General features: G+C 42.8%; 1 protein-coding gene across 1 annotated transcript; it reads right to left on the bottom strand.

Moving 5' to 3' along the window:
* Window positions 1-547: 547 nt before the first annotated feature.
* Window positions 548-12,276, bottom strand: hnrnpub (heterogeneous nuclear ribonucleoprotein Ub). Its single transcript, XM_031295451.2, has 14 exons — window positions 11,610-12,276; window positions 10,028-10,142; window positions 8,029-8,108; window positions 7,673-7,812; window positions 7,364-7,463; window positions 6,531-6,643; window positions 5,622-5,885; window positions 5,380-5,499; window positions 5,145-5,273; window positions 4,873-5,041; window positions 4,384-4,665; window positions 3,662-3,954; window positions 3,252-3,398; window positions 548-1,310 (listed from the first exon to the last, which is right to left on the bottom strand). The coding sequence occupies exons 1-14, from the start codon at window positions 12,079-12,081 to the stop codon at window positions 1,260-1,262; spliced, it is 2,475 nt and encodes an 824-aa protein (XP_031151311.1). The 5' UTR covers window positions 12,082-12,276; the 3' UTR covers window positions 548-1,259.
* Between the last annotated feature and the right edge of the window lie 214 nt (window positions 12,277-12,490).

Here is a 12,490-nt window from a genome sequence, read left to right as displayed (position 1 = left end):
CTGCCTGCTTTCATTCACTTTTTGTGCTGAACTTCATCAGAAATGTGTCACTTTTTAAATAGTGGTGTTAATTTAAAGCATAAAAATATACATGGGGATAAAAAAATTACAAAAAAAAAATGCTTTTTTTGTGGTTTGTAATGAGTTGAGACTGATCAGTGCTAGCCGTTTTTCAGAAGTCTACTGCACTAAAGGAACCGTTGATGGACACATCTAGGACCAACACTTCCTGAGAATCAAGTGTAGTCAGTGTACTAATTTAATTAAGACCATTTATATAAAAAAAAAAAAAATTAGAAGGCAAAATGTACTAAAAATGGATTACTAAGATCCTTAAAATGGCTTGGTCAAAATACTTGACAGAAATAGAATAGCGAAAGGACGTATCAAAGACAGACACTTTAAGGGAATCCTTTACTAATGAGGCGTAAACTGAGGCTTGTAGTGGAGCTGATGTCCTTACTGTTTGAAGTAGCAAACTAGGACAACGCCCATTCAAAGGTCTTTTACACACCTTTGAACTGAATCAAAAGTCATAAGCCAGGAAGAATGTAAAAAAGCCAACGAGTTGTTTATTGTTAAGTCTATGGAGTTTAGGTTACAAGTTTGATACTGGGAACAAAAGACAAGTCATCTGTTGCTTCAAGTTTCACTGTCAGACAGTGGACTCTTGACATGTACAGCCTAACAATATAATCAGCTACCATGCTTCTTGCTAATAAGCCAAGGTTCCTTTCAATCATTACCGTTTAACTACTTATACAAACAACGCAAAAAAAAAGAAAAAAAAAAAATTCTATTTACAATTTGTAATAAAAAAGCAAAACAAACAAACAAAAAAAAAACAGCACAGATAAAATGCACAACCCTGAAAAAAAAAAAAAAACCAACATCTGCCAGGCTAGCCAAATATTTTGGGTTCCCGATATTACAAACGAGATTTTTTTTTTTTTTTTTTTAAAAGCACGTCATTTAAAAGTGGTGAAAACAAGATGAAAATATACACAACAAAAAAATAAACTGATGAATGAATGAAAAATGAACCCACGTTGTACATGTGTATATTAGAGAATATAAAGCTCGGGTTGCCTCTCTGATGTGGAATGTTGTTGCTCCATATCACGTTAGTCTTCATTGTCAGTTGGCGGTTGATAGATCATTAAAAGTGGGTTTTAGGGAAAAGAAAGCGGGGGTGGAGGGAAGTTCCGTGGCTAGCGGTGGGTCTCAGTGTCGGCCACCAGTCCGTTACAACAAGTGTCTTAGTAATATCCCGGCTGATACTGCTGGCTCCATGGCTTCTGGTTCCAGAACTGCAGAAGACACACAAGAGACGCCAAGTTTACTTTCAAATGTACAACATACATATGCTTTCAGATTAAATATACACAAACACTATCGCTCTTTTGTGTCATTCCCCAAGCCGTCATGAAGCAGTGCTGAAGTACTGGAGTCCGGTCTTGAGACGTTTTTCTAAATGTCTCAGACTCTCGGTATTTGTCTCAACCCGAGTCCAGCACTATGCTTTTTCTTCTAAAGTAACTTCCCATTTCAAAACAAAACCAATGATAAAGTGCTCTTGTTCAGAACATGGGAATTGGTTTCATTCAAAGTCCATCTAGCACAGGCATCGACGTTGGTCGCCGGGTATATGCCTGGCTGAGTCATACGCCTCTGCGCAGTGCACAAATGCATCATTTTTATTTTGACCGCAGACACCATGTCAGCGAGCACTCTGTACTAGAGATGTTCCGATACCAGTATTGGCTCCGATACTGCCTAAAACGCTGGTATCGGTAAGTACTGGAGTTTATGCACCGATCCCATGTAATAAAGCCCTAAAGAAAATCTACGTTAAAGTAGTTTATTTGTTCTTTTTCCGTTATAACTGACTGTCAAACTGGATAATAAAAGAAAGTTCTGTGGCAGTCATTGTTTATGTTTCACAAAGAGATTAACCTGAGCCAGACAGACAAAGATAGAAATAATATCACATCCATACAGGGATGGTAGTATACACTTGTTAAAACATAACAAAATATATGACACACTGGTATCGGATCGGTACCGACCGATACGCAAGTTCAGGTATCGGAATCGGGAAGCAAAAAATGGCATCGAGCCATCTCCACTTTGTACTATGGATTCCTCAGGAAAAGTAATACGTTCAAGAATGGGAGCATGTCAGTTTTTAGTGACACCCGTGCTGCTTGTCACAGTTCCCATTGGCAGCCAAGAATGTTATTGTTACACCAGAATTAAAAAAAAAAAAAAAAAAAAAAAAGACTCGACACATGATGCACTTCAGCTTTTATAGAAGATCAGGGCTCGACAGTAACGGTAGCCCGGTTGCCCTTGGCAACCAGATGGAGTCAATTGGCAACCATTTCGTGGCCTCTGGTTGGCCCCTTTGGCAACCACTTGTTCAATGCGTTTTTAAAAAATAAATATAAAAACAAAATCAAAAATTACAAAACTGAAACGGTGTAGTGTGACTGTATTTCACTGTAGAGGATTCCAGCAGCGGGACGTACAACCGTCTGCCGCTAGAGCTATGACCTAAAAGACACAAACTAGCACTATGACACACAGACGGGACAAAATGTTGCGTTTACTGGTAAACCTTGTGGTGCAGTTGTTGTAAATACCCTTCTCTCATCCATTTGTCGTTTAACAGCAATTTACTGGTGAAAGAAGTAATTTGTTAAGTTATTGTTATTATATTTTTAATAATCATTTACCCCCCCATTTTGTGCCAAATCCGAAAACTGATCCGATCAGTGACCCAAAATCGTGAGTTTAGTGACCCGTCGCACCCCTATTTGAGAGGGATGAGAAATGATATTGCAAGCCCTTATCTCATTGTTTCATTATTAAATGTGTGGTATAGTTACATAAGAAATGAATTGCTCAAAATATAGAGAGTTAAAAACATGGCAACCGTACTGTCAATTTTGGCATCCAAAAGCTGATGCCTGGTCGCCAAGCCGACAACCACTTTAAAAAGTTAGCGTTGGGCCCTGAAGATATTTGGTCTATCGCATAAATAGTAAACAGGTAAGCAAGTGGTCTTGAAGAGGATTCTTTTTCTGTCGTGGTCTTGACTGTCTCTCATTTGGACTCTAGCCTCAGACTTGATAAAGGTGGCATTGGCTAAAGCACTGTCATAAAGGCAACAAAAGCCCTAAACACTGACAAAAATGTTGTGTAATGTGCAAACATACGACTTCTTAACTGCAGAAATAAATACTGACCCCTTGCTGCCAGCTCTGGTTGAAGGCTTGGGCCTTGTCCATGCCATTCCTGTTGCCAAAGTTACCGCTGTTCCTGTTGTTACCAAAGTTGCCATTCTTGTTTCCAAAGTTGCCAAAGTTGCCACGGTTACCACCTCTCTGCTGAAACTGTCGGAGGGAGGCAGGACAATGATGACCATGCAGCCACAAACTTGAATAATATGCATAATGAACGGATTAAAAATGTTACTATAAATATAAAGGCTTCAGCCATTCTAGGAGCTATCACAGACATGTTTGACAAAATTGAAAGATTTATAAAAAAAAAATAAAAATTTGCACATTCCAAAAACAGAAGAAAGCAGATAATCTTACATATTAGTCTCCTACATGGTTCATTAGTATAACTGATGTGTTCAGGTCAAACCCACCTGGTTGTGATGTCCCCTGGATCCACCACGGTGCATGTTGGCTCCACCTCCTCTGCTCATGTTCCCCCCTCTGTTCATGGGGCCACCTCTGTTCATGGGGCCACCTCTGTTCATGGGGCCACCTCTGGGTCCCATGTTACCTCTCATTGGCCCACCCCTGGGGGATCCGCCCAGGCTGGGAATAGGGCCACCGCCCCGGTTGAAGTTTCCACGGCTATGGAACCCTCCTCTGAAGGGTGGGGGAGGCAGGAAGCCACGGGGTGGACGGCTGAAGCCGCCACGAGGGCCAGGAGCTGAAAACATCAACAACAGTTCCAAGTTAGCATTCATACGTTTTCAAGTGCTTACATATATGGGCTACACAACATAACATTTGTTATAAATAGCACTGATTACATCCCAAAATGTCTAACACCTCCTTGGGCCGTGCAATTAATCAAAATGTTATCGCGGTTACGATTTCGGCTCCTGATGATCACAAAAACAGACTTTGCACATTACGTTTGGCATGTAAACTCTTATTGTTTTCTGAATAAAGAAAAAAAAAAAAAAAATCAAAACTGCAAAACTAAGGGAAATTTCAGGGGGTTTTTTTTGGTTCAGTAATTGGAACATCATTCCAAAAGACAAAAGTCATGTTAAATAATCGTGATTTCAACATTGACCAATATAATCGTGATAATGATTTCCTCCCCCCCCCCATAATCGAGCAGCCCTTCTACCTCCTCTGAAGTTGCCTCTGCTCTGGAAGCCTCCGCGGCCACCGCCTCTCTGCCCGGGCCCACTGCCGCGGCCAAACTGGTTCTTGCCCCCCCGGCCGCCACCGCGCAGGCCGCCACCTCGTTTTGGTGTTGTGCTTCCCTGGTTGGGTTTCTTCTCAGCCGGCAGAGCCGTCTTGCTTTCTTCTTTGTACTGCTCCAGCAGCTTGCCGGCCTCCTCCTTCTGCAGCTCAGCAAAGACGACGTCGTTGAAGCTCTCTCCCTCCGCAGGCAGAGAGTAGAAGCCTGTAACGGGATGATGACAAACCAGAACATGATTAGGGACGCAAAAAGAAAAAACACCCGAATTTGACAGAAAAAACAAACAACTTTGTCAATGTAAAAAGTAAATAAAAAAAAAAAAAAAATAAAAAAAAAATTCAGGTGCTCTCAAGTACTGGGCTCAGTTGATTGCTACTATGTATGCGTTACTGGCCCAAGCATCTTTAATACCTTTCATTTTGAAGACCGCGTGCTCGGGTACTTCTTTGCCATCGCTCTCAACCTTCTTCTGTACTCTCTCCTTATACTCCTCGTCAGAGGGGCAGACCACCACAGCCTTGCGCTGGAAGCCTGCAAACAAACACATCTTCCTCTTCTGGCCTGGGGCAGACAGGTTAGTCTGGGGGGGGGAGAAGAGGAGAAAGGATGAATTACGCCGATTCATAATGGTTAATTTTATACTTAACTGCACAATACGGCACTTATCAGCACAAGCCTCTTACATGATCCAGGATGTAGTTTCTCTTCTTGCGCGCAGCAATCTCAATAAACTTGCCCAGGAAAAGTGGTGCTCTCTGGGAAATGGCGGTCAGTTTTGTAATGTCCTTTGACTGTCGTTTCAGGCTGTTGATCTGTATTTAATAAGGAGAAAATACGATTACACAAAGAAAAAAGGGCAGAGACTGCAAGGCACACAGTATGTCCAGTGCTACTGAAAATTAACAGCTGTATTAGTACCATCATCTTGTCCACGATGGTGTCACTGCCCAGGATGTAGTATTTCCCAGGGTTCTCCTGGACATGGTTCTTCACCCATGTAGTCTTCCCTGAGCCTGGCAGGCCGACCATCACTATGATCTACATAACAAGAAAGGCCAAGAACTCTCCTGAATATTATGGTTATAAATTTCAATAAAAAAATAAATAAAAATCATTGCAGGACTAGTTAAAACAATATCTACATATATGACTATGCTTACCTCGCAGTCAGCCTTGGTCTGTGGGCCCTTGAGCCCACGGACTCGGTCATCCAAAGGCATCTGCTGCAGGAAGGTGTAACCCTGAGGCTGAGGGAAGTACGGAGTCTCCATCTGGCCAAAGTTGAACTCCACGGCACAATTGTGGCAGATGACGTGTGGGAAAAGGGCCTGGCCATTCAGAGTCTCCTTGTTGACCTGGAAAGCGACAGCCGGCTCGGCGCCGTTCTTGGAGAAGGACAACACCACATCCTCGCCCTCAAAGTCCTAAGCAAAGAAAGCGAGATGCAAAAATGTTTGTGATCAAAGTATACGAGAACACATGTACCAGCTATTCTGACAAATTCAACTTTTAAAATAAAATGCGGCACTTCATTCACGTGAGAATGCTTTCTCAGACCATCTTCATTTGCCTGAAGATGGTGTAGTACCGAATGTTGCCTACTTTTAAACTTTATATCAGACAGTGTGCAGGAGTTTCTTTGTAACTTTTGACCTGCTTGTCCCCCTCCGACGCACCCGTCTCAAGTCCTAGATGTGAGAAGTATTTTTCTGTACCTTTAGATTGATTAAATATGACATGACTTCCTCCCGTTTCCGATATACATGAAATGAGGGAATAATACGTAGTCAACTCATTCTACCATCTCCGTGCGTAGAGTTTTTCCTGCGTGCCTCTCCGATGTGTAACGTTAGGCAGCCAATCCCAAACATTACTAGATCTTGGTAGAGTTACTCCTTAGGTATTGAACGACAAGGCATCAATATTAAAAGAGGCAATCTGGTCGGTGCCTTAAAGTATCAAAATTCAGTACCCAGCCCTCTCGAGACATTTCAATTCTGCTCTTACTTTAGCTTGGTTTTCAGCCACTTTAATGAACTAATAAAATACAAGTAACATTTATGTCTTACAATAAGGCAGCAGATGACATCATTCTCCTCATAGGTTTCTCCGAAGTCCTCGGTGACACAGTTGGTGGTCTTCTTGCCTTTCCCAGAGTATGCATAAGAATGTTCCTCCTCACCTAAATTAAAATGGGAGAAACCATTTGACAAAAACATTGTGACAGCTTGCAAATGGAATGACATTTCTGAATGAACACCCCACATCTCAAGTCACTGGGACTCTGGTACTGGACTCTCAGGGAATGGTGTGTGAATCCTCTACGTTGGAAATAGGCCAGCCACCATTACTATGATGCAGCCAGAGCTGGAGCCATTTTACATTAATGTGTCATGCTGCCCATGAACCACTAGAGGGACCTCTTAGGACAGACTGGCTATTCTTGCAGGGTCACAGAAGCCTCGGTCTTTTAGTGTCATCTTATTTGGCAGACCGTCGTGCAAAAACATACACCCAGCACAGTTTGTCAGAGTTCTTCCAATTGATGCAATGCGAGGTCCACCCAAGACACTGGACAGTATGAGTACTTGGGAGGCCTGCAGTATTTTCGCATTAATGAATCATAGCAAATGGCTGCATTGGCTTGGTCACCATTTTGTGTTTTAGAGAAGTAATGGCATCCCATTATGTTGAAGTCATTATAGACAGAGAAGTCAGTTTGACCTACACCACATGTGATCAGACCACGTAGAAATTATTTTGGCAATGAGTCTAACAAACATTGCCACAGGTAAATAGAAAGTCACTGCTGGATTCAACAATTAATTCCACTGATACTGAATGCCTGTATAATATACAGAGGACTAGGGTGTATATAAAAAAAAAGAAAAAAGACACTGACCAAGGAGGAGGGTGCCAGTAGACAGGGACCAGCCGACCTGCACATCATGAATCTCCATGTTCTTGCTGGAAATGTGCTTCACAGGAATTTTCTCTGCAATCTGATGACGTGCAGCAAAACACATGAACAAAATGCATTAGGATTATTTGCACTTGTCCAATGAGAGTCTTAATTTTTTTTTTTTAAAGACCATTTGACAGTTTGTGAATCTACATAAGCCTATAAAAATGTAGGGGTGTAAGAAGGGTGTATACGGCAAGGAAAGGTGAATGGTTCCAGGTGCACAAGAGGTCGGCATCGTTACCGTACCTTCATCTCAAAGCAGGCTTTTCCTTTGTTCACACCATAGGTGGCCTTGCCTCCGGACCAGAGGTACGCAAAACTCTCCATTGTGAGAGATGAGGCGCTGTAGCGGTCCCGTGACACCTTAAAGTGCAGGTCGCAGTTGTCTAGAGCACAACAAAAAAAAAAAAAAAAGCACACATCAATATCCGTATGCCTATGAATAGGTCTCTGAAAAACAAGTGTGGTTAGTGTTCCAGTAAGTTGCCATTTAAGTCTTCTTGGGCAGGTCTTATTACAATTTTGGATCTTCGAATACCATTTCAATGGATTAAAAACATTCCTTTAAAATGTAGCCAATGTGTCACATTAGAATCACTTACAGGTATCCAGGCAGACTTTTGTGTCATCAAACTCCTCGTCTTCTTCCTCCAGGGGTGGCACAGGGGACTTAAATGAGGCCCTGAAAAGAGATACCAAGCAAGTCAATTAGAAGATTCACATGTCTATGCAACTGCATGGAACATATAGATGCCTTGGGTACCACTTGCTGAAAATATTTGGGGAGGAAAAAAGGGGAAAGACAGACTAGGGGAAACAATACAAAATGGAAACCGTAAATTGGGCACGCGAGCCTCCAAAGTTGTTGGATTGTCAGCTGTATTGTGGGCCTTGGCAGACAACACTTACCTTGCAGTATCCAGCGAAATCTAAAACATGAGATACACAAAAAGAAAAGCACCTCCGCTAGCCCTAGCATGCAAGGCTATTCAATCGTTTTAAAAGATCTCTCCCTTTTCAGCTCAGTGTGTGTATGGTCTCCAGAATTGCTGTGTCAAAGTGATAGCAGGTGCAGTTATTTTCGTATGTGGGATCCTAAATGAAAAAAGGTCAACTCATTCAGTTCCATGCAATACAAATTGTGACCATACTTGGCTGCTTGAAATAAGTAATCACAGTATCCTGAGAGCTACAGCAACTTACCAACTCTGTAGCTTTAGACCCAACTCTCTTAGGGGAAATGTAAGACACCAGTCAAAATGTTGTAACTAACATTTCAATGAGTCTTAAGCATTGCTCCACCTGACGCAATTATCTAATTCCAGTGGTGTACAGTAATTACTTAGTAGAAACAAAAAGATTTGTGGTCATCATCCGCAGCAGTCTTATCTCCGGGGACATCTGTCATTGTAGCTGTTCTTAAACAGCTTTGTCTGTTGTACAATAGGATGTGGGGGGAGATTTATGGTGGCTCTGGAGAACATACTGTCTGAGTTGGAGCATATGGTCAGTGCAGTCAGCCTGTGGGTCAAACACTGGCTGCTGCTCGATAGGCCCATGGCTATCCAGGGGGCCACTGGCCTACCATATAGTAGATTCTAGTAGAGAATTATATGGACACTTGCAATAAAATGTACTATTACATAGGAAGGTGGGGGAGAAAGCACCTGAAAATGCTGCAATACTATGGTGTTCCACCAATTCTGGCGCAAGTAACATTTATGAAGAGTCCCAGAATTTTTACAAAATTTAAAAAATGTCCACAAAAAAAAAATGAATTCCGGTTTCTGCCGGTTGATCCTTAAGTGTGTCAACAGCGCAATGAAAACAAAACACTGACCAAGAAGTAGTTACATGTATGCACACATACACACAAACACCCGTGCATGATGTCACCTGCGCGGGATAGCCTTGCAAACGCACACATCCACACTATCACACCATGATAACACACACACACACACAAGACATGATACATGAGACAGAAAATAGCATTTTGACGTCATACAACCAGTGAAATAAAAATAAAAAAACGAAAAAAAAGACCATTGCGAGGCAAAACGATGGACGGTCAATAGCGAGCTCCTCCGTGGACGTTGCAAACTCTTTGGGAATTTTGCTATATCCTTGTGTGCTACCCTGCAGCAGTGGACCCCTCCTCCCCCGCCTCTCAGCTATTCCTCCCCACCCTCCCTCTATTCAAAAGTGCACATCTGCTACTTTCCTCTGGGTTCTTTTGAGCAGCCTTGATTCACCTTGAGGACACAATGGGCTTTCCAACACAATAAGTGGCATGAGAACAGATGTGAAAATTCATAGAGACTTGATAGTTGCACTTCTGCTACAGAATGCAGTCCATTAAAAAGACACAAATGTGAGTGGGCGCTGTAAAAGGTAAATGGTAAGGCTCTTTAAGTAGTCAGGGATGACCCTCAAAACATGTGTGAAAGTAAGGTTATTAAATAGTATAATACTTGAAAATGAGGGTTTTCCTCATGCTAGTTATATGTGCATTGGCACTTAAAGCCAATACAGTTCAACAAAGCTATGGATGGCGCTTCAGGGATGCTGAAGGCCATTTTTGCTCTGTCCCATCCTTACCAGCTGTATTTGTTCTCTTCAATAAATTCAAAGTAGCCCCTTCCATGTTCCTCCCGGCGTCTCTTAACACCCTTCTTATTCTTCTGATCAGCATTCGTGTCTTTGTCCGCATCCCCTTTGAAAATAGAACAAAGATATAGAATGAGGTGCTCCTTTTTGTGAGAAAGAGGTCGGACTGGCAGTGGGGTTCTGGCCCACAAAGCCCGTTCATTAGTTACATAGTGTCGACCATAATCATCAATAGTAAGGTAACTTAAGAGGTAACACCTCATGATTACACTTAAAAAATAAAAACAGTCATATTTCACAAATTGTAACAGCTCTTATGACCAGATAATAATTACAATGTAGGCTGGTCCAAATGAACATTGTGAACAGTGTTTGCTGGGACTGGAAAAACAAGTCTCTGTAAATAATAGGGACATTAACCCTGCAATTAAAAGGGCTTGTACTAAGATATATAATATATTAAGAGGACAAGTCTACTGTTGTCTGGGACAAATGAATCATGCAAGGAAATGGGAATAGGTACTCAGACCTGAATTGACCCACCCCTCCCCATATCGTACCCTAAATAACCTAGATGGCTAATCAAGGTAAACCCACATTTTTCATCTTCGTCCAACAAGAGGACACTTTCTATTCAAACCAGTGACAGACTCAACAACGTGCTAGACAAGCAGATATACGCTTGCCCCATCTTCTGCACAGCTTTGGGTCAGAAAGTTCATGGGTTCCCGGCCCTTCTAAAGTCAAATACATTTGGACTTGAAACACAGTAGGCCACAATCCTCCCACGTGTAGACATTTAAGTTAGTCCTAATGAATTAGCTTGTTATTTCAATTTAACTTGTACTTATTTTTCAACTGCCCAATTGTGCATTCGGAGCTTAGGAGCGGAGGCAAAGCACACAACAATCACTGCGGTAGTCAAACCTTTTCAACATGCTGCTTTAACATTACGCCATTCTTAATGTAACGTTACGTTATAATATAACGCTAAATGATGGCCTTGGTGCGCCTCCACCCTTCCACCCCATTTGTAACCAATCTTGAATTTGGGAACCACTGAACTAGCTAGCTAACCGGCGGACCCGCTAGCTAGCACTGCACCACTGACAAAGAAAATTACGTTAGCTGGCAAGCTAACACGCTAATCAAGCGAAACGAAAAGCCAGACTAAGCTATGTTAAATCAATCTTATTCGTCACTTCATTCACATAGTAAATGCCGCTAATGACAGTCAACTATTAATTTATTACGTTAACGTTTGGGACTGGACTATCGATACTTAACGTTGCAAAAATGATTAACGGTAACATTAGCCAACAACGGTGGTGACCGATGCTAACGTCAAGTTAGCATGAGCGGCTAACGTTAACAGTTTCAGTTCGTGGCTAATACTTGGTGGTTTATGGAGGTCACGCTATCTAGCTCAACATGGACGGTCTGTTGTACGGTAACGCATTCAAATTAACGTTGAGTCATTTCCCAGCCGGCTCCTTCCCGCGGTAGCATTAACGACACCCAGCCACAGTCCATCCAGCCAGTCACATTTTCAAAACCAATCCGGCCGACTCACCCTCAGCAGCCTGGTCCGCGGGCTCACCATCATCTGTGTCTATTTTCTCCATGTCGTCGACATCTCCCTTGAGCATGGGATCCATCTCGTCGTCCTCGTCTCCGTCCTCTTCCCCCTCACCCATCTCTTCGTCCTCAGCAGCGCCATCAGCGGCGCCCCCATTTTCCGGCTCTTCTTCTTCTTTCTCCTCCTCCTCCTCCTCTTCGTCCTCGTTGGCCTCCATGCTTTCTTCTATCGGGCCCTCGCCCTCTTCTTCCTCTCCCATGCCCTCCAGGTCTGCGGCCTGGCCGGGACCCTCGTCCGCTGCAGCTTCTTGGTTCAGCGGGGAGTCTCCGGCAAGGGCCTCCTCGTCCAGCACGGCCTGCAGGCGGTCCATAAGCTCGGCCTTCAGCCCCTTGTCCGAAAGATTACGCTTTTTCAGCTCGTCCTTCAGCTCGTTAACTTTCAGCTTTTTGACGTTAATTGAGCTCATTGTGAATGTTTAACGGCAAAATGTATTAAATAAAATTCACAAATACGACGATAAATAAATAACTGGACGCCCTTTGTCGACTGATGTAGCTCAATACTGCGCCAAATGGCACCCACGCTATCCGACCAAGCTTTCACCGGCAAAAGAGCTGTGCAGAGCCTAGGGTGTGGGGGAGGAAGATGACGTCCCCTACCGTAATTACCCAGAGAGCAGCGCGGGTTGGTTATATAGCCCGCCGACCATCTGTCGCTGGCGTTAGAAAGCGTTGATGTGGAAAAGAAGTGGGGCAAAATGTGTAGGAAAAAAATCAACAATAATAACACTCAGGATATTACTCGGATATTGTTTATTTTCACAATTCATATGTTTGGAAAGAAGTAAACATAGGCCTACTGCCTAATACCTTTTG

The sequence above is a fragment of the Sander lucioperca genome, chromosome 9 (assembly GCF_008315115.2).
Source record: "Sander lucioperca isolate FBNREF2018 chromosome 9, SLUC_FBN_1.2, whole genome shotgun sequence".
In the NCBI taxonomy this organism is placed as follows: domain Eukaryota; kingdom Metazoa; phylum Chordata; class Actinopteri; order Perciformes; family Percidae; genus Sander; species Sander lucioperca.
This window is presented reverse-complemented; position numbering and strand designations above follow the sequence as displayed.

Coding starts and splice junctions, on each gene's coding strand:
- hnrnpub (XM_031295451.2), bottom strand. CDS start 12,081: ATGAGCTCAATTAACGTCAAAAAGCTGAAAGTTAACGAGCTGAAGGAC. Junction 7,464..7,672: donor AAGCCTGCTTTGAGATGAAG/GTACGGTAACGA, acceptor GCACGTCATCAG/ATTGCAGAGAAAATTCCTGT. Junction 5,886..6,530: donor ATGTCATCTGCTGCCTTATT/GTAAGACATAAA, acceptor TTCTTTGCTTAG/GACTTTGAGGGCGAGGATGT.